Consider the following 24,602-nt stretch of genomic DNA (forward strand, 5'->3'; position numbering starts at 1 on the left):
GATGAAGCTGGAGTGGTACATGAAGCTTTTCCTGCAATTGTAGCATTTCCAGGGCTTCCCTTACCAGTGCCTCGGTTGGTGTTTGGTAAAGTGAGAGCTGTGGGTGAAGCTCTTCCCACACTGGGGACACTCTTCCCACACTGGGGCCCCATGTAGGGCCTCTCCCCAGTGTGGATGCGCCAGTGGGTGACGAGGGTGGAGTTATCTCTGAATCCCTTCCCACAATCGGGGCATTGGAAAGGCCTCTCCTCTGTGTGAATCTGCTGGTGCCGGAAGAGATTGGAGCTGGTGTGAAGCCTCTTCCCACACTGGGGACACTCGTAGGGCCTCTTTCCAGTGTGGATGCTGTGGAGAGTTAGGCATCTGCGTGCGGAAGAAATCAGGCTGTACAGTCAGTCAGGACATCACCCCCCCTGCAGTCAGACCTTTGCTCCGTACCTGGCCGCACCCAGCCGGACGTGAGCAGAAGGAAAGGACACTGACTGCCCAAGCTATAAAAACCCTTGTGACCCCTCAATAAATGCCATTTGCTGTCCACCACGTTGGTGTCAGGAGCATATGGACCGAGTGGCCCTGGGGTTTGGGCCACCATGCTGGACTAAGAACCAGGTTGCCACGCCTTGAGAAGGCAACAGGGTCAATGTGCTTTTCTTTCTTATGGGAAAAAAGCACCTTTCACATCCAGGCACCCATGACCAAAGTTGGGAATACACCTCCAGAATTCCCTATATCCAAGGATTTCTCCCACACAAAAGCTGCCAGGAGAGACAGGTCTGGCTGGCCTTGGTTTCTGAAGAGCTGTCTCTCATCTGCCTTTGAAACACCGGGGCTCTGTACTTTCCATCTTAATGAAAAGAACTCTTCTTCCTATCCTGGTGCCCATGGCCAAATCTGAGAGTCCACCTCCAAAATTCCCTATATCGAAGGATTTTCCCCACATGAAAGGTGCCAGGAGAGAAAGGTCTGGCTGAGTTGGCCTCTCAGGAGCCTTCTCTCTCTGCTTCTGCCCTTGAAACACTTGGGCTCTGTGCTTTCCTTCCTGTGGAAAAAAACCATCCTAGATATCATAGATATATGCAGAAATGGCCAAAATTGGGATTCCACCTGCAAAATTCCCTATATCCAAGGGCTGCTTTCAGACCAAAGCTGCCAGGACAGAGAGCTCTGGCTGGCCTTGGCCTCTGATGGCCGCCTTTCATCTGGCCCTGAAACACCAGTGTTCCGTGCTTTCCTTACCATGGAAAAGAACTGTCCTTCTTCTCCAGGCATCAATGTCCAAAACTGGTATTCCACCTCTACAATTCCCTATATCCAGAGAGTGCTCCCAGACAAAATCTGCCAGACCCATCTAATCTGGCTGTCCTTGGCCTCTGGTGGCTGCCCCTCACCTGCCCCTGGAACACTGGGGCTTGGTTGTTTCCTTCCTATGGACACCACTGGGACACTGTGAGGACCTGGTGGAACCATGGAGACCATTGTGACACTTTGAGATACCATGGTGACACCAGGGCCTCATGGAACCAAGAGACCACCATGGCTCTGTGGGGCCTCGTGGGACCATGGAGATCATTAGGACCCTTCAGGGCCTCGTGTAACCACGGGGCCATTGGGACACCTCAGGGACTCATGGAAGCAAAGGAGCCACTGGGACATTGTGGGGCCTCATAGAAACAGGGGGAAATGGAACAACTCTGGCTGATTTGGCCTCCCAGGGGGGACCTGACAGGTCTGGCAGATCTTGGAATGTCAAGGACTGCCTCTCATCTGCCCATGAAACACTGGGGCTCCATGCTTTCCTTCCTATGGAAAGAACTGTCTCTCTTTTCAGAACCCCATGGACAAAATTGGTATTCCCCACTAAAAATTTCCTGTATGCAAGGGTATTCGCAAAAGAAAAACCTGCCAGATCTGCCTGGCCTGGGCTTCTGGTGGTCACATCTCATCTTCCTTGGAAGCACCAGGGCTCTGTGCCTTCCTTCCTATGGAAAAGAACTGGCCTTGTCCAGGGGCCATGGCAAAAATTGGAATTTGGTTGCCAAAATTCCATCTATCCCGGGATTGCTCCCAGACAAAAGCTGGCCAGATAGACAGCTCTGCCTGGTCTTGGCCTCTGGTGATATTCTAAGACTATGAGCAGAATGTTTTCATCTGAAAACACCTTGGAGAAGGCGGAAATATCTCCCAGGCTGGGATTTGCAGGCCTCAAGAACATAACTCATGTATGGAGGCGGATGTGCCAGGGCTCACCTGTGAAGAGACTGAGGATAGAACAGCAGTGGCCTGGAAGGGATGGAAGAGTGGATTAGGAAACGGTGGAGCTTTTTTCTCCATAATGGGAAACAGCCAGATAGAGAAATTATACCACAAATGCAGAAGGAGAGACCAAGACTGGACATGACGAGATGAAAATTTCCCTCCCAGGGCAGGGCTGTGGTGCAACACATCCCCCAGAAGGAGCCTGGGTCAGCCCAAGGCTTTGTGTGGATAGGCAGAGGCAGGCAGGAGGCAGAGCTGTCAGCAAAGGAAGGGCCCAGCCAGGTGGGGCAGCCAGGGGATGCCGACAGCCTGCAGGGACAGAGGCGCAGGGCAGAGACACCGTGGGACAGCCTGGGCTGCTCAGGGCACAGGGATGGGCAGCAGCTGCAAGACAGCCCTGACAGAGCCACCTTGGGCAGCACTTTGGCCATGGCTGCTGGGCCTGGGCCTGAGGCAGGAGCAGGAGACAAGTGACCCTTGCAGGCCTGGGGCCTCATTGCCTCCTTGTCCCTGCTCAGCAGCCTGGCAGGGGCCGCCCCATGCTCCTGCCCTTGGCACTGCACATCCCCACATGCCAGTGCCTATCCGGGAAGAGCCCTGAGCAAGGAGGGAGGGACAGGATCTGCCTGGCCAGGGGCTGGGGCTCAGGCCTTGGCCCTCTGCATTCCTCAAACACATCCAGCTTTGCTCAGCACCAGAGACACCTTTGCCTTCTTTGTCCCCAGCTGTCATCACTGCCTCCAGTGTTCTGCACTAACTGGAACCTGGGGACACTTTCCCAGTTGTGTCCATCTGTGGGACTCATTAAAACTTCAAGAAACTTCAGAGTTTCATTTTAAATTTGAGTTCTTGAGAAGTTTTTTGAGCACTCTCTCAAGGACTGAGTCTGAAGTAAACAACACCAAATCCCCTAGAGGCTCATTAAGGTCCTTGTGCTGTGTCTGTGCTGCTGAGCTTTAAAGGAACAGCTCTTCCCAGGGCCAGCTCCTCTCCCAGCCCAGCAGGGCTGAGGGCTCTGCCTGCAGGCACTGAGGGGACAGGAGCCAGGCAGAGACAGGCTGAAGGCAATCGGATTGGGAAGACATTCAGCTGAGACTTCACTTGGGGAAAGATCTTCACAGCCCTGTGCATGGTGAGTGTGTGGGTGCAGGGCAATGTCCCCTGTGCTCCTGGAGGGATCTCTTGACACCAGTACACCCCACAGCCTGGGGGATGTGGCATGAGAACTCTCCCAGTTTCTCTGTCAGCACAGGAAGAGGATGAGGAGGAGGAGGAGGAGAAGGATGAGCTGCAGAGCGGGTCTGCCCTGGGCACCGTCAGAGGGACAGGGCAGGATGGCTCCTGCTGCCAGGGATGGCTGCAGGGGCTGAAGCTGGGGCTGCAGCCAGGGCTGCCCAGAGCTCCAGCTCATGCCATGCTTATTTCTGAGAGGACTTGTCATGAACTCATTCAGGGCAGGAGTTTCCTGCTCGGGTCTCTGCTTTCCTGAATCTGTGCTCCAACTTTACCCGGTGTCAGCTTGGTGGCAATGGAAACTCCTCTGTGCAGGGTAGAGCAGGGGCTGAGGCTCTTAAACCATCACACTGAGGATTCCTGGGCACCTCAGCAAGTGCCTGCACCTTCCCAGCCTCAAGATCCATGCAGCATCACCTTTCCATGGTGCCCGGGCTGGGGGTGCTGTTTTTAATCCCTGCAGGGCCCAGCAGCTGAAGGGCAGGGCTGGCCCAGGGGCTGGGCTGGGCTCGGGCAGCTCTGGCAGGGAAGGAGCCCGGGGCCACAGGAGCAGCTCGGGCTGGGACAGCTCCAGCAGCAGAGCCGTGGGCAGGGAGGGAGGGAGGCAGTGCTGAGGGAAGCCCTGCTGCAGGGCAGATGTGGCACCTGCTGGGCCTGCCCTGCAGGGCTGACACTGCCCTGAGCAGCACAGCTCTTGTGTCCCCTAACAGCCAGCACAGCCCTCAGCCCGGGGGCTCAGGGCCCTCAGTGCCTCCTGGGCCGGCAGAGCAGCCCCAGAAATGAAGGGAATCTCTGCGGCCATGTACCCATTCCCTGCTGACCAGGGCCTGAGGGCCACTGTCCTGCCCTGCTGCTGCCTGGCAGGGGCTTGGCAGGGCTGGCCAGGGAAAGGCTTTTCCTCAGGCCCAGCTCTCTCTCTCTCCCTGCCTTGCCCAGGTGCTGCTGGCATTGCTGAGGGGCTCTCTGCAATGGCAGTTCCAGCTGCAGGGCCAGGCCCAGCCCTTGGGCTCCTCCTGTGCAGGCTGAGCACAGCAATGGGGTGTCCCAGCTCCCTGTGCCCGGGGAGCTCTGGGCAGGGCAGCCTGGGAGGCTGGCAATGAGCCCACTCTCCTGACTCTGGGAAAGGCAGGAGCCACTTTGTGTGCCAGGGATCCCTCTGCTCTCAGCAGAGTCTCCTGGCTGCCCAGGGTAACACGGGAGTGGATCTCAGAAAGGTGCAAGTGCAGGGCAGCTGGAACAGGGGAGAGGGACAGAGCAGCTCCCCTCAGTCTGCACTAAGCCTCAGACAATCCTCCTGCCTCCCTGGACTCTCTGTTCTCCCCAGATGCAGCAGAATCGCTTGTTCTGCCTTCTGTTATCACCATCCCTTCACCCAGGCAGCTCTTCTGCCATAGGGGAACATTCTTTATCCAAGTCCCAACACCAGGACTGGCCCCCGCCCTCACTGTTCCCCTGCACTGACTGAGGGTCAAGGCTGACTCCCAGGATTCCTTCAGGCCAAGGTCCAGCTCCTCACACAACATTGGCCAGCAGCAATCAGGGCTCCAGCAACAAAGGTGAAGGAAGATCTCTGAGACACAGATGGGGGGAGGTGTTTAGTGGCAAGAAAGGGTCTATGTGAAAGGGCTTTGACTCTTCTGTGAGAAACCTCCCCCCAGTTATCCCTTTATTTGCTCCTTCTGCAAGTTGATATGTGTGCACACACAGCACAAAATGTCCAACAGCAGCTCCATCAGCCACTTCCTCCTGCTGGCACAGGCAGACACGCGGCAGCTGCAGCTCCTGCACTTCTGCCTCTTGCTGGGCATCTCCCTGGCTGCCCTCCTGGGCAACGGCCTCATCATCAGCGCCATAGCCTGCAGCCACCACCTGCACACGCCCATGTTCTTCTTCCTGCTCAACCTGGCCCTCAGCGACCTGGGCTCCATCTGCACCACTGTCCCCAAAGCCATGCACAATTCCCTCTGGGACACCTGGGACATCTCCTACTCAGGATGTGCTGCACAGCTCTTCTTCTTTATCTTCTTCATTGCAACAGAATTTTCCCTCCTGACCATCATGTGCTATGACCGCTACGTGTCCATCTGCAAACCCCTGCACTACGGGACCCTCCTGGGCAGCAGAGCTTGTGCCCACATGGCAGCAGCTGCCTGGGCCAGTGCCTTTGTCTATGCTCTCATGCACACAGCCAATACATTTTCCCTGCCCTTGTGCCATGGCAATGCCCTGGGCCAGTTCTTCTGTGAAATCCCTCAGATCCTCAAACTCTCCTGCTCCAAATCCTACCAGAGGGAGGTTGGACTCATTGCAGTTAGTGCCTGTTTGCTATTTGGTTGTTTTGTGTTCATTGTTTTTTCCTATGTGCAGATCTTCAGGGCTGTGCTGAGGATCCCCTCTGAGCAGGGACAGCACAAAGCCTTTTCCACATGCCTCCCTCACATGGCAGTGATCTGTCTGTTTGTCACTATCAGCCCAATTTACCACCTGAAGCCCCCCTCCATGTCCTCCCAATCCCTCAATCTGGCTCTGTCAGTTCTGTACTCGGTGTTGCCTCCAGCCCTGAACCCCCTCATCTACAGCCTGAGGAACCAGGAGCTCAAGGCTTCTGTGAGGAGACTGCTGACTGGATGCTTTCGAAAACATTAAACTGCAGGGTAATTTCTGCCAATCACTTGTAATAAAAGTCGTCTTTAATACTTCTTGATGGTTTCATTTGGAGGGTTTACTTTTTTTCATATTGTCCACAAATAAATGTCAATGTTTGTGCCATTTCTCATTTTGTTCCTCTCCACCTTCCTTATGGACACAGACTGTATCAATGAGGAGCGGCACTCTCAGTGGCTTTAAAGGAACTAAATCATCTGCCAGCAGAGTTTTCTGCAGAGATGCCCTTTTGTTGCCTTCACTGGAGCTGCAGCAGCAATGTCTGTGTGCAGAGCTCGGGGCAGATCAGTGCTGGCCCAGCAGCTGTGCCCAGCAGCAGCAGCACTTGGTGTTGCCAGTGCTGCTGCCGTGGCCCTGCCCCGCTGCCCTGGTGGCCCTGGTGTTGCTGCAGGGCCTGAGTGCTCTCGGGGCCAGGCACAGCCCTGGGGGTGGCAGTGCCGGGGCTGCAGCAGGGACAGGCCATGGGCACTGCTGAGGCAGCGCTGACGCCTCAGCCCAGGGCCTGGGGGCTCCAGGCTCCTTGCCCAGGCTCTCTCAAGAACACACCCAGGCCAATGCTCAGCACAGAAAAGCCCCGTGAGCAGCCCCAGGCTGGCCGTGGGCAGGCTGGGGGCAAACAGCATGGCTAGGGCTCTGCAAGGGCCCTGGGGCAGACGAGAAGGAGCAGCAGAGCAGGGGCTGATCCATCCCCAGTGCGCTGCACAGCCGAGGGCAGCGTCCCAGAGCGTCCTGATGGAGCTGCCAACAACATCCCTCCTCTGCAGCCCTGGCCTCTCCCCCAGCTCACACAGGTGCCCCATCCTTGCAGGCACAGACACGGCAGCACTGGCTCAGCAGCCCCTGTTTGCATTGCACACAGCAGGGGGAGCACCCCCATGCTGTTGGTGTGGGGACATGAACCTGAGGGAGCACAAATGCCATCAGCCCCTGGGGCCAGCAAGGGCTGGGGGACACCAGGGAAACCACTCAGCTTTGTCCTGGCCTCTGCAGTCAGCCAGAAAGTTTGTTCCCATCAGCTGGGAGTTTCCTATCCCACTACTGCAGGTGCTGTTTCTCAGAGCCAGGGCTGCCTGGCAGCCACCCCCTAACTGCCCCGAGCATTTCCTTTGCTTCACCTTTGCTTTCCTTCCTCTTTCCTGATCCAGATTTCTTCCTGTTGCCCACCCCTGTTTCCTCCCCTGCAAACAGCCCATCCCTGTTTGCCCTTTCCTCTCTGGCTACACTCCCCATTGCAGTTCCTGACTTGGCCCCATGGGAATGTCCCTTGGGGAGCAGGATCATCCTACAAGTGCTGCAGGAATTGTCTGCAGGCTCCTGCAGTGCCTGGTGCTGCTCCCTTGCCAGAGGCACCCCAGGCCAGGGGGGCACATCTGGGCTGCTGTGTCTGGCTCTGGGGCTCCCTGTTCTGGGCAGTGAGGAGGAGCTGCAGAGGCTCTGCAGGACTGACAGGATGGGCTTTGGGGCTGGCAGGAGAAGCTGAGGGACCTGGGCTGCTGGAGCTTCTGAAGAGGAGGCCCAGTGCTCATCCTGCAACTGCTCCAAGGGTGGATTCAGAGAATCCCAGAATCAGCAAGAGTGGAACAGGCCATGGAGATCATCAAGTCCAATCTGTGCCCTGACACTGTCTTGTCTCCCCTGAGCCTCCTCTTCTCCAGGATAAACAACCCCAGCTCCCTCTGTTGCCTCTCACAGGACTTGTGTTCCAGACCCCTCCCCAGCCTTGTTGCCCTTCTCTGGACATGCTCCAGCCCCTCCATGTACTTGCTAAGTTGGGAGCCCAGAATTGGTCACAGCACTCGAGGTGCTGTCCAAGCAGTGCTGAGCACAGGGGAAGAATCCCTGCCCTGCTCCTGCTGGCCACACCATTGCTGATCCAGGCCAGGAGCCATTGGCCTTCTTGCCCACCTGGGCGCACTGCTGGCTCATGTCCAGCCTGCTGTCCATCAGTCCCTGCAGGTCCCTTTCTGCCTGGCTGCTCTCCAGCCACTCTGTGCCCAGCCTGTAGTGCTGCAGGGGTTGTTGTGGTGAAATTGCAGGACCCAGCACCTGAACTTGTTAAACCGCACCCTATTGGATTTGTCCCCTAGATCCAGCCTGTCTAGGACCCTCCAGCAGATCAACACTCCCAGATAAATTGGTATCACCATGGTTCCGTGAGGCCCCTGAGTGTCCCAATGGTCTCCATGATTCCATGAGCCCTCCCAGTGTCACCAAGTCCCTTGGATCCTTGGGCCCCACCAAGGCCCTGCAGTGTCACAATCGATCCTTGGTTCCATGAGGTCTGGCAGTGCAGCAATGTTTTCTTTGGTTCCACTGTGTCACAATGGCCTCTTGGTCCCAAGGGCGACCATGGTATCAAACATGTTACCTTCTTTCCAGGAGTCCCTGAGGAGCAGCCCTGGCCTCTTGGTTCCATGGGGCCCTGCAGTGTCACAATGGCCCCATCATGACACCAGGTCCTGCTCTGTCACAATGCTCTGCATGGTTCCACAAGGGCCTGCAGCGTCACAGAGGCTTCTTGGTTCCATGAGGCCTCAGAGTGCCACAATGAATTCCTTGGTGTTGCAATGTCACAATGGAGCCCTGGTGACACAAGATCCTGCAGTGTCACCAGGGACCCTTGGTTCCATGGGGCACCACAGTGTCACAATTGTTCCCTCAGTTCCCAGAATCCTTGCAATGGAGCGATGGCCCCTTGATTCCATTATTCCCAGGCTCTCACAACTGCTCTGTGGCTGGTTCCCCGAATCACAGAATGAGCAATGTTGGGCATTCAATTCCAGCACACACCTCAGTGTCGAAGGAAGGGGACCAGGACACCAATTGGTTCATCATGGCCCACTTTATTGAACAAATATCAAACACTTATACAACAAATAATAAGCTTATAAATATTCTGTAAGCCAAGCAATATATTGGTTAAACTATAGCATTAACTCATCCACATTCCTTTGAGACTACGTTCTCTATCTCTCCTGCCTCACTGTCCATTTCTTTATCATGTTTTAAGAAAATCAAGGACACATTATCTCACACATGCAAAATTTGGAACTAACTATGATCTTATACTTTTCCATTTTCTAACAACTAAATTTCCAACATCTCCCCTCTTTTTATTAAAAAAAAAAAAAAAGAAAAGTTCAATGGGTTAAGTGTGTCACATTCTTTGCAACACAAAAATAGACAATTCTAACAACTAAAGAGTATTTTCAGTTAGTAAGGTTTTTCTCTTACAAGGGATCTAAACTAGGGAAACAAACCCAAAAAGGCTATCACTAATTATAAGATATGCTATACAACAGATATAAAAAAGAATTCTATATACTATAAAGCTCAAACAAAACTCATGTGTGTTAATATAACTCACAAAAATAAGCTAACAAAAGTTTGCTCTCTATTTTTAAACAGCAAATTCTGATTGTCTTTTGAAATAAACAGGGCCAGGAGACTTCTTCTCCTTTTTAATGCCTTTATTAAAAGTGATCAGCTCAGGATTGGGCGGCTCGGCAGGGCTGCAGTCCCTGTCACGTCTCCCAGGGCGACTCAGAGGAGGAGGATATGCGCAGCTCTGTCCGCTAGGGGCAGAGCCGGGGATCCAGTCCTTGTGGGAGCCTTTAGGGCGTGGTGTCCCCGTCAGGTGTTAATCCTGTGACCTTCCCAGGTGGCTAGTCCCGGCGTTGGGACCACTCCCTGCTCAGGGCGAGAGGGACTCCGCATCTCTGCAGGCTCAGCCATCGGCTCCTCATGTCTAGACATCATTTTAGTCTCTCAATTCTTATTTGGCTCGTTGTTTTTGGGGTTTTCTCGTTGCATTTCGAGTCGGGGTCCCACAAAGCATTCTGGACTTTGGAGTCACTTTGCATAACCCCCCCCACCCTCTCAGATGTCTTCCCTATGCTGGAAGAGAGCACTGCCTAGGGGAAGAGCAATCTACCGCACCCAGCCAGGGCTTTTACTAATACAAAAGAGGAGATAAGCCTTAACGACACGGTATTACAATAACAAAGCACTAAGAATCCTGGCAGCGCCTGAGACCTGGCTGCGTCCCTGCAACTCTTTCTCACAAAAAAATATTAACTGAATTTTTGTTCATAACAGTCCCCCCTCCTTTTCTTTGATCGAGCTTAAATTCTTAAGCTCGCATCAACTCACAATTTTTTGTTTTGAATCTACTATAAATCTCTTGTGCACTTTGGTAATCATGCTTACTTAACCGTGTTACTTTTCTTGGTTTTTCGAGATTGGTTTGTACAGCCAATACTGTTTTACTAAAACAGATAAATAAGCATAGTAAAAAGAGCAATCCTCCAAGTACACACACAGCGAGAAAAACCACTTTTTCCCATACATATTTTCTGAAAATCTCTAAATTCTCCCACCCACTGGGATCAAGTGTAGGAGTTTGATCTTGATTATTTACACATGCCAATCTTTTTATTTTGTTTGAAATATCCCTAATAATTGAATTCTTTATTTTTAATACTGCCTGGAGCCGGATGACTTTGTTCAACACAGATTTTGGGATCCGAACTTGGCATCTACTATTTTGGATTTTCTCAATTTCTATTTCACTTTCCCGGTTTTGTTTAATTTCTCCCAAATCATTATATATAGGAACTCCCAAACTTGAACCAGTTTCTTTTGGTAATAAGAAAATTGGTGTTATCACCCTAGCAATGCAGTTGCCAGTTGAGATCAAACTTAGGGGTTTAGAGCTCCCCTGAAATGTGTTCCAAAAGGGGTTTATCTCTTTTCCAGTACACTCATATAAATACTTGTAACAAACAATTTTTCTTACCATTTTCACCATTTCTTTGCTTTTTACTAGATCTGCTGAGCTTGTTTCAGCAGCATCACATTCAAAGCAAAACCAGGCTTCCGCTATAGGGCACTCTCCTAGGAGTGGCTGCCTAAAAGTGGCAGTATTCTGGGCTATCCAATACATTCTCTTATTTTTCTCATAAAGGACCAAGTGGGAGAGGTTAACACCATCAGGGTTAGAACTGATGTGGTCTCTTGACAAGGAGCTCACTTCTTCCTCATAGCGGGGTTGGTAGCCTTCACTGCACGGCTCAGCTGGGCTCCCCTGAGCACCACCAGCAATCAGAGCCATCATTACTACCCTTCCCAAGAGTCCGGTATGGGTCATCTTGCACAGCCTGCCCACCCGGCCTTGCCTCTTGGGGAATTTTTTCTGAGGACAAGCTTCCAAGCTCTTTAGAGTCCCTTCTACCCGCTTCTCTGGTTAAGCCTCTCTTGGTCTGTTCCCTACAAATTTTAGTTTCCCCCCCCAGGGGAGTGTTCTGTAGAAGGTTAACCTGGAGTCTTTGGAAATATATATTGGGGAACTTAAACTAGAATTACTTATTTACAGCCTTAAACTTTTTACCAACATAATTTACACAAAACAGTTTTGAAACATTTTAAGCAATATTAGAACTCTGATACCAATTTTTCCCATACAGTTCAGTCTTTTTGACTCTTCCTCCTGAGAGTCAACTTTAAATCACAGTATACCCAGGTGAATTAACTTGTGATGTGGATGAATCCTTATCCAGTGCCCGGAGGTGAGTGGTGTGGACTCTGGCCCAATGCCAGAGGTAAAAGGGGTGGAGTCTAGTCCAATGCCAGACGAAGAAACTGGGAGTCTGGCCCAATGCCAGCAGGAGACAGGGGTGGAGTCTGGCCCAATACCAGAATGCCAGAGGGAAAAACTTGGTGTTGAATCCTGGTCCAATACCAGGGGTGAGAGTGATGTGAGTCCAACCGTCTTAGTAATGAAGAATACCTGGAACGGGCTTTCAAACACAGGCATTAATGGTCTACTGTTAATGATTTTATCAAAACTCAGCTTCTCTGTTTAATCTTATCAGTAATTTCTCTTTTTCCATAGTTTGTATGTTTCTCTCATCAACTTCTACATACTCTGAATTTTGCAAGGAGTTGTATTTCTCAGCTAACTTAACTCCCAAAGTACTTTTATTCTCCTATTTTTTTCTGTGTATTTCATTCACTGGTTTTCTGTTCTATTTTCAAGATCTTATTTATTTATCTCTTGCTTCTGTTTCTTACTTTTACTTACAGCTTAAATACTTCTTTCAACCCCTTACACTTTATCTCTTTTTCCCTTTTTTTTTTCTTACACCATTCTTTTACACAATACACTTCCTTCTAAGGAGATGTGGTAAAACTTGTAATGCACAATCTACATTACCTCTATTCTAACTCATCTATATTCACTCTCTCATTTCTCATTCACTTTCACACACTCCTCCACACCTTTAAGACACAAACTTATTACTAGAAAATCACGGGTCCCTATAGCCCCCCCTCACCTTGGGGTTGGCCCACAGGTCTCAGTATCTCTGGGCCTCTTGGAAGGGCCCAGACTCTGGTTGCCTCTGGTGCACATTCACCTGTGAGGCTGCCTGCATGTCACTCGCACTCTTACAGCTACGGCTCCCTCACACATCTGGGGAGCACTAGTCTGGTTTGCAGGTCACACACACACACACACACGCTTTGGTCACAGCCCCCACCCGCCCGGGGGACACAAGCCTGGTTTGCAGGTCACACACACAAACACTCCCACTGCCCCCTTCCCACCTGCATGGGAAGTTGAGGCTGACTTTGCTTGTGACTCACTCTCACACACACAACAAGACAACAATAAGGTACCTTTTACTTTCACACCACTTATAATAAGTTAAGTCTTACTGGCCAGTTTTGGTGGTATTGGATATCCTTTCTGCCTAGCTGGTTTTTGTCTAACTTCAGATGTTACTTTGTTGAGACAGGACTTATCTGCTCCGGTATCAACCAAAAATTCAAATTTAGGGGTCCCACCTCAAAGTTTACCAAGGGCTCTTCTAGATGTTGCATTGGGTCCCCTATATTAAAAAGCCCCTGGCACCCCTAGTCCTCCCCCTTAAGAATCCTTCCTAAATTATCTTGTTCCCTGGCTATTGCCTCATCGAGACTGAGCTTTCTACAAAACCTCCTGATGTGTCCTGCCTCTCCACAGTAATAACACTGCCATCCTCTCAAAGGGACTTGATGTCTCTCAATCCTTCGTGCACCTGCCAGTACTGGCCTGTCTCTGCCTCCTCCTGGTGGTGTACCCGCCCACCCTGCACTTTCCCTAGCTACAGCAACCATGATCTTAGCCTTTGCCTTTGCCTTTTCTTCCTCCCTCCTTAAATACACCTTCAATGCCTCTCTTAATAACTCATTTATGTCCTTCGCTTGCCACTCTTCCCTCTTTTCCAGTTTCCTCCTTATATCAGGCCAAGATTTGGTAACAAATTGGACTTTTAGTAGCATTTGACCTTCTGGGGTGTCTGGGTCTATTCTAGAGTACAACTGGAAGTTCCGCCTTAGGCGATTAAGCCAGGCAGCAGGAGCTTCATCTTTCTCCTGTGTACCCTCAAATGTCAATTGGGTGTTAGTTCCTTTGGGAACTGACTCTTTGATCCCCCGTATTATCAAAGACCTATATTCCCTCATGGCCTTCCTCCCCTCCTCCTGGTTAGGGTTCCAGCTGGGATCCGTTAGTGGCAATTTCTGTTCACCTGATGGCACCTGGGGTCTTGGACAGTTATCTTTCTCCCAAATTCTTATGCCAGCCACCCTAATCATCTGGACCTCTTCTGGAGAAAATAATATACTCAGGATGGAATTAATCTCCCCCCAAGTGTAGATATTTGGACCTAGAAATTGATCCACTTGGTTGGCTATGCCCACTGGGTCCTCAACTAAATGCCCCAACTCTTTCTTGAATCCTCTCACCTCAGAAGCAGTTAGGGGAGCATTCACAAAGCCAACACCTCCTGCTACTCCTCCCATAGGAACCTCTCTGAGGGGAAAGAGTCTCTCTGCCTTGGAGGTCTTGGATCTGGTGCTACAGTACGGCCCATCTTCAGATGCCAAATTACTTTGAGGGATATCTGTGTTACCCTGAACTTTCTGCCCATCAGCAGGTGTATTTGTTGATAGCTGTTTATTGGGCGAGGAGGCATTTGTGTCCCAACTAGGAGGAGGTAAAGGGACAGCAATAGGAGGGGGAGAAGAGCCTGAGTGGATATTAAGTGGAGCTGGAGAAGGGATGGAGAATGCAGCAGGTGGAGTAGGCACTTGTGGTGGTGCAGAAGGAGCTGGAGGGGATACTGGGTTTATCATAGCGGAAGCTGAAGGGGTAGAAGGAGGAGTTTGAACAGGTGGTAGTGAGATGGCAGCCGGGGGAAGAACCGGACCTGCCATTTGAGGTGCTTGAAGAAGAGGATTATAAAGTGGAGGGGCAGAAGGAGGCAAATAATCCAGGGGATCCCATCTTTTACTAGTCCTATCATCCCCTCCTTCATTCCCCTCTTTCTTCCTCTGTACCTTACAAATTCGCAGCCCTTCATCCCCAACAGCGCTCTTTAACCAGCAGGCTACATACAATAATTGCTCAGGATCAGTATCCCCTCGAGCTGTCAGATAATTATTTAACAGCTGGCACATCCACTTATCCTTTGTCCCACACCAAGGCCATCCTCCTTGTATCTCTAATTCTGGCCACACTTCCATACAATAATGGATCATTTTCACTTTATTTAATCCCTCCGTGGCCTCTATAGATTCCCATTTTACTAACAGTTCTCCTAAGGGACTATTGGGATGTATATACCTCAGTCTCTTACCGGTCTTTCTACTATTACACCCTCCCATTTTACAGGTCTTAACAGTAAAAAATCCCAAAGGTGCCTTTACTGACTAGTAATTTCAAAAAGAACCTTCTTTGAGGAGCTTCAGCCTCCTCCACTGAAACTTCAAATTTCTGCCTGATGCTCAGGACTTTATACTGAAACAACTGCCCGATCTCTTGATTGCCTAACTTTCCCCACGTCAGGTCTTACATCTATCGGGACTTGAACACACGAAACCTCAGCCTAAGAATCCGGGTCGTGCCTGACTCCCTCAGTCAGGAAGAACAACTGCCTGATTTTTAGTTTGCCTAGTAGGCTTCACCGTATCAGGACTTAAAAGCAAACCACAGCCTCCTTCGCTGGGCTTTGTGCCTGGTTCCTGTGCCAGGACTTACTTTGTCTGCAGGGCTTGTGAGCTACCTGAATCCTTCTCGGGACTGACAAAATCTTACGCGAATCCTTCTCGAGACTTACAAATGCTACCCGAATCCTTCTCGGGACTGACAAATCTGCCTGACTTCCCTCTGTCAGGACCTATTTTGGATGCGTGCCACTCATACAAATATTCCCTCTGCACGCCTGGAGAGGGGGGGCCTTTTATTCCCCCTTGGGAGACTCACTCACGCTAATTCCACGTGCTTCCCCCTGTTTCCAGCCGGCCTTCTCGCGAAAGCTCGGAACCGCGGTACTGAGAGGTCTGCTCTCACTTCGAAGGTCCGGCTGCCGGCCTCTGTCTCATTCACGCACACATGCGCACGTCTCCCACTCCCGCCACTGGCTTTCTCACCAATCTGGTGCTCTGGTGCTCCTCTGTGTCGCTGGTCCCGAGCTGATCCCTCTGGTCCTGGTAGCTAGCTGTCCTGAAGTCCAAGATGGCCAGTCTTGAGTCTTCTTGCGGCATGGCTATTCCGGACGAGCGCCCCCAGCTGTAATAAACAGGGCCAGGAGACTTCTTCTCCTTTATAATGCCTTTATTAAAAGTGATCAGCTCAGGATTGGGCGGCTCGGCAGGGCTGCAGTCCCCGTCGCGTCTCCCAGGGCGGCTCAGAGGAGGAGGATATGCGCAGCTCTGTCCACTAGGGGCAGAGCCAGGGGAACCAGTCCTCGGGGGAGCCTTTAGGGCGTGATGTCCCTGTCAGATGTTGGTTCTTTCAGCTTCTCAGCTACCTGGTCCCGGCGTTGGGACGACTCTCTGCTCAGGGCGAGAGGGACTCTGCATCTCCGCAGGCTCAGCAACTGGCTCCTCATGTCCAGACACCACTTTAGTCTCTCAATTCTTATTTGGCTCGTTGTTTTTGGGGTTTTCTCTGTGGGTTTCAAGTCGTGGTCTCACAAAGCATTCTGGTCTTTGGAGTCACTTTGCATAACCCCCCCCACCCTCTCAGGTGTCTTCCCTATGTTGGAAGAGCGCGCTGCCTCGGGGAAGGGTCCATCTACCCCACCCAGCCAGGCCTTTTACTTATACAAAAGAGGAGATAAGCTCTAACGACCCGTGATTACCATGACAAAACACTAAGAACTCTGGCAGAGACAGAGACCTGGCTGCGTCCCTGTAACTCTTTCTCACAAAAAAAATATTAACTTAATTTTTGTTCATAACATCCCCGACGTTACCAGATGGATCTATTGGCCAGACCAGAAGGATTTCATCTCCCTGTTGGTAGCTATTTCCCCAACCCAACCCTCCTTTCTCTCTCTCTCTGTCCTTTATCGCCTTTCTAATCCTTCTGTTACATTTGCTATGGGCATGCAATAAAAGGTGCATTTGTTTTGATTGAAAGTCCCTTGCTGTGTGTCTTTAGGTATTGGAAAATAATGATAAATAAAGTACACATAGTTCATAGGATAAATCATAGACACCAGCCCTGGGATGGAGAGTGTGCCTCTGTCTGACCTGCTGAAAAGATCTCAGCAGGCCAGAGAAAAAATGTTATAGATAAGAAACAATAAACAACCTTGGAAACCAGAGCCAAAGAATTCAGACTCCTTCTTGGAAACATCAGGCTGGGAAAAAGGATTCTTGGGGTCATCCCCGACTGCAGGGAACCCCAGATTGGTCTTCTGGGCTATCTGGGTCAACATCAGAGTAAATCTGGAAGTTTTGCTTTAGCCTATTAAGCCATGGTGCTGGGGTCTTGTCTTTTTCCTGGGTGCCGTCCAATGCTAACCTGGTATTACTCCCTCTAGGGACTGATTCTTTTATCCCTCTGGTCATCAGGGACCTGTAATCTCTCATGTTCCTTCTCCCCTCTTCTTGATAAGGGTCCCAGTCAGGCTCCACTGAAGGCATTTTTTGGTCACCTGGGGGCCCAGGTTGGTTTTCTCACTCCCAAATTTTCATTCCTTCAGTTTGTATTAATCGAGTCTCTCCTGGGGAAAATAGGATGTTAAAGATGGAGTTCAGTTCTCCCCATGTATAAATATTAGGGCTAAAGATGGATCAATTTGATTTGCAATTCCTACTGGGACTTCCACTAAATTTCGCAATTCTTTCTTAAAGTTTCCAACTTTGGACGCAGTCAAGGGAGCGTTTACAAATCCAATCTCACTGGCCACCCCGCCCATGAGAACTTCTCTGAGGGGGAACAATTTTTCCCTTTTGCCACTTTGGACCAGGTGTTACAACATCAGCTGTGGAGGCTGACTGGGCAACTGCACTCTTGGGCATGAGATTCTGAGATGTTGTTTGGCTTCTTGTTTGTGCTGGGGGAGGCAGAGCAGGAACTTGCTGGTGAATAAGGGGTGCATGAGATGGCAGAGGTAAGGGGACGGTAGTGAAGGGTAAAGAGAGTAAGGAGAGGGTGGAGGGGAAGGTGGTGGAGGTATAACTGGGTTAGGAGGTGGTAAAGGAATGACAGCTGGGAGAGCAGGAGGAACTGGGTCCACAGAAAGAGGAATTGGAGGAAGGATTTGAGGTACTGCAAGGGTAGGAGTAGGTAGGTGGTCAAGGGTGTCCCAGTTTTTGTTAGCCTTCCCAGCCTCTTCTTTTACTTTCCTAGCTTGCTTTCCCTCTTTTCATTTATAGACTCTTGTATTTTCCTCCTCTGAGGTGTACTTTAGCCAACAGGTGATGTTCTGTATGTGATGGGCCTTTTGCAGGAACTTGGGGTAAAAAAGGAAGGTGCATCACCTTTGGAATGAGAGGCAGGTAACTCAGGAAATGTTTAAGGATGTTGTTAGGTTATGCAGAAACAAAATTAGAGAGGTGAAAGCTTAAGGCTTAACCAGGCCACTTCTGTGAAGGATAATAAAAATGTTTCTATAAATACATCAATGGCAAAAGGAGGTACAAGAACAATCTCCATTCATTATTGGGGGAGATGTGGTTACCAAATATGAGGGAAAGGCTGATGTACCTAACCCCTTCTTTGCCTCAGCTTTCAAGAATAAGACAGGTTGTCCTTGGGACAAGTGTTCTCCTGAGCTGCTGGATGGGCACAGGGAGCAGAACAGCCCCTGTATGTCAGGAGGAAGCAGCTGGGGACCTGCTGAGCCACTCAGATGCACACCGTTGTGTGGGATCAGATGGGATCCATCCTAGGGGGATGAGGGAGCTGTGGATGAGCTCCCCAAGCTGCTCTCCATCATTTACCATCAGTGCTGGCTCAGCAGGGAGGTTCCAGAGGACTGGAGGTGCCAGTGTGAGCCCATCCCCAAGAAGGGCTGGAAGGAGGAGCTGGGGAACTCCAGGCCTGTCAGCCTGACCTGGGTGCCTGGCAAGGTTATGGAACAGATCACCTTGAGTGCCATCACAGGGCACCCACAGGATGGCCGAGGGATCAGAGCCAGCCAGTGTGGATTTCAGTATCTGCACTGATGATCTGCATGAGGGGACTGAGTCCAGCATCAGCAAATTTGCAGATGACACCAAGCTGGGTGTGAGTGTGGATCTGCTGGAAGGTAGGAGGGCTCTGCAGAGGGACCTGGACAGGCTGGATCCAGGGCCCAAATCCAACAAGGTCAGGTTGAACAAGACCAAGTGCTGGGTCCTGCACTTTGGCCACAACAACCCCTGCAGTGCTACAGGCTGGGGACAGAGTGGCTGGAGAGCAGCCAGGCAGAAAGGGACCTGCAGGGACTGATGGACAGCAGGCTGGACATGAGCCAGCAGTGTGCCCAGGTGGGCAAGAAGGCCAAAGGCTCCTGGCCTGGATCAGGAATGGTGTGGCCAGCAGGAGCAGGACAGGGATTCTTGCCCTGCACTCGGCACTGGTGAGGCCACACCTCGAGTGCTGTGTCCAGTTCTGGGCCTCCAGTTTTGGAAGGCCATGGAGGGGCTGGAGCATGTCCAGAGAAGGACAACAAGGCTGCGGAGGGGTCTGGAACACAAGAGCTTTGAGGAGCAACTGAGGGAGCTGGGGTTGTTTATCCTGGAGAAGAGGAAGCCCAGGGAGAGAAAGCAGTGTCAGGGCACAGGTTGGACTTGATGATCTCCAAGGTCTCTTCCAACCTTGCTGATTCTGGGATTCTCTAGAACCACCATTGGAGCAGTTGCAGGAGGAGCCCTGGGCCTCCTCTTCAGAAGCTCCAGCAGCCCAGGTCCCTCAGCTTCTCCTGCCAGCCCCTAAGCCCATCCTGTCAGTCCTGCAGAGCCTCTGCAGCTCCTCCTCACTGCCCAGAACAGGGAGCCCCAGAGCCAGACACAGCAGCCCAGATGTGCCCCCCTGGCCTGGGGTGCCTCTGGCAAGGGAGCAGCACCAGGCACTGCAGGAGCCTGCAGACAATTCCTGCAGCACTTGTAGGATGATCCTGCTGCCCAAGGGACGTTCCTATGGTGCCAAGACAGGAACTGCAATGCGGAGTAGAGTCAGACAAGAAAGTGCAAACAGGGATGGGCTGTTTGCAGGGGAGAGAACAGGGATGGGAGAGGAAGAAATCTGGAACAAGAAAGAGAAGAGAAAGCAAAGGTTTAGCCAAGGAAATGCTCAGGGCTGTTTGGGGATGGCTGCCTGGCAGCCCTGGCTCTGAGCAACAGCATCTGCAGTGGCACAGGAAACTCCCAGCTGATGGGAACGAACTTTCTGGCTGACTGCAGAGGCCAGGACAAAGCTGAGTGGTTTCCCTGGTGTCCCCCAGCCCTTGCTGGCCCCAGGGCCTGATGGCATTTGTGCTCCCTCAGCTTCATGTCCCCACACCAACAGCATGGGGGTGCTCCCCCTGCTGTGTGCAATGCAAACAGGGGCTGCTGAGCCAGTGCTGCTGTGTCTGTGCCTGCAAGGATGGGGCACCTGTGTGAGCTGGGGGAGAGGCCAGGGCTGCAGAGGGGGAATGTTGTTGGCAGGTCCATGAGGACGCTCTGGGACGCTGCCCTGGGCTGTGCAGCGCACTGGGGATGGATCAGCCCCTGCTCTGCTGCTCCTTCCCATCTCCCCCAGGGCCCTTGCAGAGCCCCAGCCATGCTGTTTGCCCCCAGCCTGCCCACAGCCAGCCTGGGGCTGCTCACGGGGCTTTTCTGTGCTGAACATTGGCCTGGGTGTGTTCTTGAGAGAGCCTGGGCACGGAGCCTGGAGCCCCCAGGCCCTGGCCTGAGGCGTCAGCGCTGCCCCAGCAGTGCCCATGGCCTGTCCCTGCTGCAGCCCCAGCACTGCCACCCCCAGGGCTGTGCCCGGCCCCGAGAGCACTCAGGCCCTGCAGCAACACCAGGGCCACCAGGGCAGCGGGGCAGGGCCACGGCAGCAGCACTGGCAACACCAAGTGCTGCTGCTGCTGGGCACAGCTGCTGGGCCAGCACTGATCTGCCCCCAGCTCTGCACACAGACATTGCTGCTGCAGCGCAAGAGAAGGCAACAAAAGGACAGAAAAGTTCTGCTTTTTTCTGCTGAAAACTTTTTTGGGAGAGATCATCATTTCATTTAAAGGCACCAAGAACACAGCCCCTCATTGATACAGTCGGTGGCTACAGGTGTGGTGGAGAGGAACAAAATGACCAATGGAACAAACAATGAAATTTCTTTTTGGACAATAAGAACAAAGTAAAACAAAAGTAAAGGAACTCTGAAATGAAACCAAGAAGAAGTATCAAAGATTACTCTTATTACAAGTGATTTGCAAATACTGGCCAGCAGTTTAATGTTCCTGAAACCATCGGGTCATCAGTCTCCACACTGCTGCATTGAGCTCCTGGTTCCTCAGGCTGTAGATGAGGGGGTTCAGGGCTGGAGGCACCACTGAGTACAGAACTGACAGGACCACATCCAGGGATGGGGAAGACTTGGAGGGGGGCTTCAGGTAGGCAAATGTGCCAGTGCTATAGAACAGAGAGACCACGGCCAGGTGAGGGAGGCAGGTGGAAAAGGCTTTGTGCCGTCCCTGCTCAGAGGGGATCCTCAGCACAGCCCTGAAGATCTGCACATAGGAGAAAACAGTGAACACAAAACAACCAAATGATAAACAGGCACTAACAGCAAGCAGCCCAAATTCCCTAAGGTAGGATTTGGAGCAAGAGAGTTTGAGGATCTGTGGGATTTCACAGAAGAACTGGCCCAGGGCATTGCCATGGCACAGGGGCAGGGAAAATGTATTGGCCGTGTGCATGAGAGCATTGAGAAAGGCACTGGCCCAGGCAGCTGCTGCCATGTGGGCACAAGCTCTGCTGCCCAGAAGGGTCCCGTAGTGCAGGGGTTTGCAGATGGACACGTAGCGGTCGTAGCACATGATGGTCAGGAGGCAAATCTCTGTTGCAAGAAAAAAAAAAAACAGAAATACTTGGGCAGCACATCCTTTGTAGGAGATGTTCCTAGTGTCCCAGAGGGAATTGTGCATGGCTTTGGGGACAGTGGTGCAGATCATGCCCAGGTCAGTGAGGGCCAGGTTGAGCAGGAAGAAGAACATGGGCGTGTGCAGGTGGTGGCCGCAGGCTACGGCGCTGATGATGAGGCCGTTGCCCAGGAGGGCAGCCAGGGAGATGCCCAGCAAGAGGCAGAAGTGCAGGAGCTGCAGCTGCCGCGTGTCTGCCAATGCCAGCAGGAGGAAGTGCCTGATGGAGCTGCTGTTGGACATTTGCTGGGGCTGCACATGGGGACCTGTTCATGGAATATAAGACAGTGAAGAGTTAGAGGAGATACCTGTAACCAAAATCAAAGCCATTTTCCACACACCCTCCTTTATAACACACATGGACATGCTCTTGTGTTTAAGAGTTCTGATGTTTTCTTTTTAAGCTCTTTCCATGTACTTCCTGGTATTCTTGGATATCAGAAACCCTCAGCGTTTCTGCTGCCCTCTGGTAGAACAGAGTGGTTTCCCTGAGGCAAGATAATGAGTGGAAACTGGGGGCAGATGATCTGTCACTTCATACTGTTTGCAGTTTCTCTGGGCTTTCACTTTTCTCGGGTGGAGGATGTTCACACTCCCGTGTTTCTCTTAAAAACCCCAGGCACTGCTGAGAGCAGATGGATCCACCACAGCCCAGTTCCATTTTTGTAGCCAAGGACTCTCTCTGCTCATTTCACCAACCCAGCAGCATTTTCAGCGTCACAACACCTCTGTCTTTCCCCATCAATCTTAAAACTCTGAGATACTCAAGGACAGGTTTGCATTATGGGTTGAAGCTCCCAGCCTGGACTGAAATCTCACAGGGACTTGCAAGTGTCCTTATGATGGCATTGGGTGAAGGGAGATGCAGCTCCTTCCCTGGCTGCCCTGACTGCATTGCCCAGAGCCGGGCACTGGGGACAGCGTCACCCTGAGCCAGTTGTGCCCCCTGCCAGAGCCCCCAGGGCCGGGCAGCTGCTCCCAGCCCTGTGCTCTGCAGAGGGAACTGGGCCCGGTGCTGCAGAGCTGCCCCACAGCTCTGCTGCAGCTCTGCCTGCACAGGAGGGGCTGCACACCTTGGAGCCCTGGCCCTGAGGGCAGAGGCTGGGCTGGGGGACAGGAGGGAGGTGGCTTGTTCAGAGGGAGGGACTGCACTGGAGGGGATCCTGTGGGCATCTCTAAACTCTCCCTGCCACAGCATTGCTGGGGTTTTTTTTCTCTCATTGCCCAATCTTCTCTCTGCTTCCCGGAGATTTTCCTCCTGCAGGTGTTTCCCTGTGCCTGAGCTCTCCCTGCCAGCACTCACAGAGCCCAAATCTCTGTGCCCTCTCCTTGGCTCGACAGAACCCTGCCTGTTTGCAGGGCACTGGCTGGGGCAGGTTCTGTTTGCAGCTTGGAGAAAGGACAGCTCAGACTGAGCCTGACGGGTCCAGCAAAGGTGATGCTGGTGCTGTCTATGGGCAGAGTGGCTGAAAGCACATTAGGGATCTCCTGTGAACCCATGGATCACTTAAAGTAACAGTTCAGATGTCTCAAGTACTTGTCCAAATTCATAAATTATAATACATACTATCTTTAATATTTAACCCTCCCTTCCTGTTAGTCTCCAATCATGGGAAACTGAATACAAACTCTTAGGACATTTCTGAATTTTTGTCAAAAAACCCTTCTTGGAAATATTCTATGACTTAGCAGAACCCCTGTGCATGTCAGAGCTTCATGAGTATTCCACCTCCCCTGCACCAGAAATACCCAGAGTTGTACTCACAGGGTCTGTAGGCATTGGGATGTTCCAGTTTTCGGAGATCACTCCAGGAGCTGCAGCTGCATTGTCCTGCAGCCAGAGGTTCCTGTGCCAGGGGCTGGCAGTGATTCTGCCCCAGGCACTTCTCAGCACCTTCCCAGCCCTGACTGATTGAAGCTCTCTGTGCCTCTGTGCTGTGCCCAGGGTGGCTGCAGGCAGTGCCCCAGCCCTGCTGGGCTGGCAGAAGAGCTGCTCATCAAGAGAAATGTGCTTTTGAAGCTCTTCTTGCTTACCAGGAGCTGCCTCTGTGCCAGGAGCCCAGCCCAGCTCAGCAGCACAGACACAGCACAAGGACTTTAATGAGCCTCTGGGGCTTTGTGCTCAGGCCCTGGACATCAGTCACTGAGAGGGAGCTGAAGAAACTTCTCCAGAACCCCAAGGCAGAATCCAACTCCAAACTTTCTTGGACTTTTAATGCGTCCCACTGCTGGACACAACTGAGAAGGTATCCCCAGGCCCCAGCAGATCAGAGAACTGGAGGCAGTGCTGACAGGTGGGGACAAAGAGAAGCCAAGTCTTGGTGTCCTGAGGCACAGCAGGGTCTGTGCCACCAAGGGCAGTGAGGAGACACCTTGTCCTGAGGCCCTGGGGCCTCCTGGCACAGCCCCAGCCAGGCTGGGCACTGTCAGCCCCTTTTCGTGCCCTCAGCATCCCCCCCTAGCCCACATCCCAGTGGCCTCAAGGATCTGCTGGAACGAGTCCCTGGGGAGCCTTGCTCAGGAATGGCCCTGGGGGCTCCTGAATGCTCCCTGCAGGGAGTGCAGGTTTGTCAAAGAACTTTGGGTTTGGCTTTTGCCTTGGAGTCTCTGAGAGGTTTGTGCAATCATGGCCTCCAATTATCTGCTTTAATTAGTCCCTGGAGAGGCTTTGTCAGTAACGACACTCATTGGGGCTCGTTACTACTTCAGGGTACTTCAGTTATTTTAAAGTACTTGGTGTTTCCCTTTTGATAAAAACTCTGTGATAAGTTTATGCAATCATGGCCTCAATTATCTGCTTTAATGAGTCCTTAGAGAGCTTTGTACTGACACTAAGTAGGGCTCATTAACACCTTGAGATACTCAAGGTTTTTAATGTACTTTATGGATTTAAGAATACTTTTAGGTACTTTTAAGGTGTTTCCTTCTCACACTGACTATCTGAGAGGTTTTTGTGCTTTCCTGGCCTCCAGTTCTCCCCTCCAAGCAGTCCATAAGGAGCCTGTG

General features: G+C 51.8%; 2 protein-coding genes across 2 annotated transcripts; one reads left to right on the plus strand and one right to left on the minus strand.

The window, feature by feature from the left end:
* Positions 1–5,370: 5,370 nt before the first annotated feature.
* LOC141727812 (olfactory receptor 14C36-like) lies at positions 5,371–6,135 on the plus strand. The gene has a single exon (XM_074534101.1). The coding sequence runs from the start codon at positions 5,371–5,373 to the stop codon at positions 6,133–6,135; it is 765 nt and encodes a 254-aa protein (XP_074390202.1).
* Positions 6,136–20,906: 14,771 nt separating this feature from the next.
* LOC141727813 (olfactory receptor 14A16-like) lies at positions 20,907–21,839 on the minus strand. Its single transcript, XM_074534102.1, has one exon. The coding sequence runs from the start codon at positions 21,837–21,839 to the stop codon at positions 20,907–20,909; it is 933 nt and encodes a 310-aa protein (XP_074390203.1).
* Positions 21,840–24,602: the final 2,763 nt, after the last annotated feature.

This window comes from Zonotrichia albicollis, unplaced genomic scaffold (assembly GCF_047830755.1).
Source record: "Zonotrichia albicollis isolate bZonAlb1 unplaced genomic scaffold, bZonAlb1.hap1 Scaffold_254, whole genome shotgun sequence".
Lineage (NCBI taxonomy): Eukaryota > Metazoa > Chordata > Aves > Passeriformes > Passerellidae > Zonotrichia > Zonotrichia albicollis.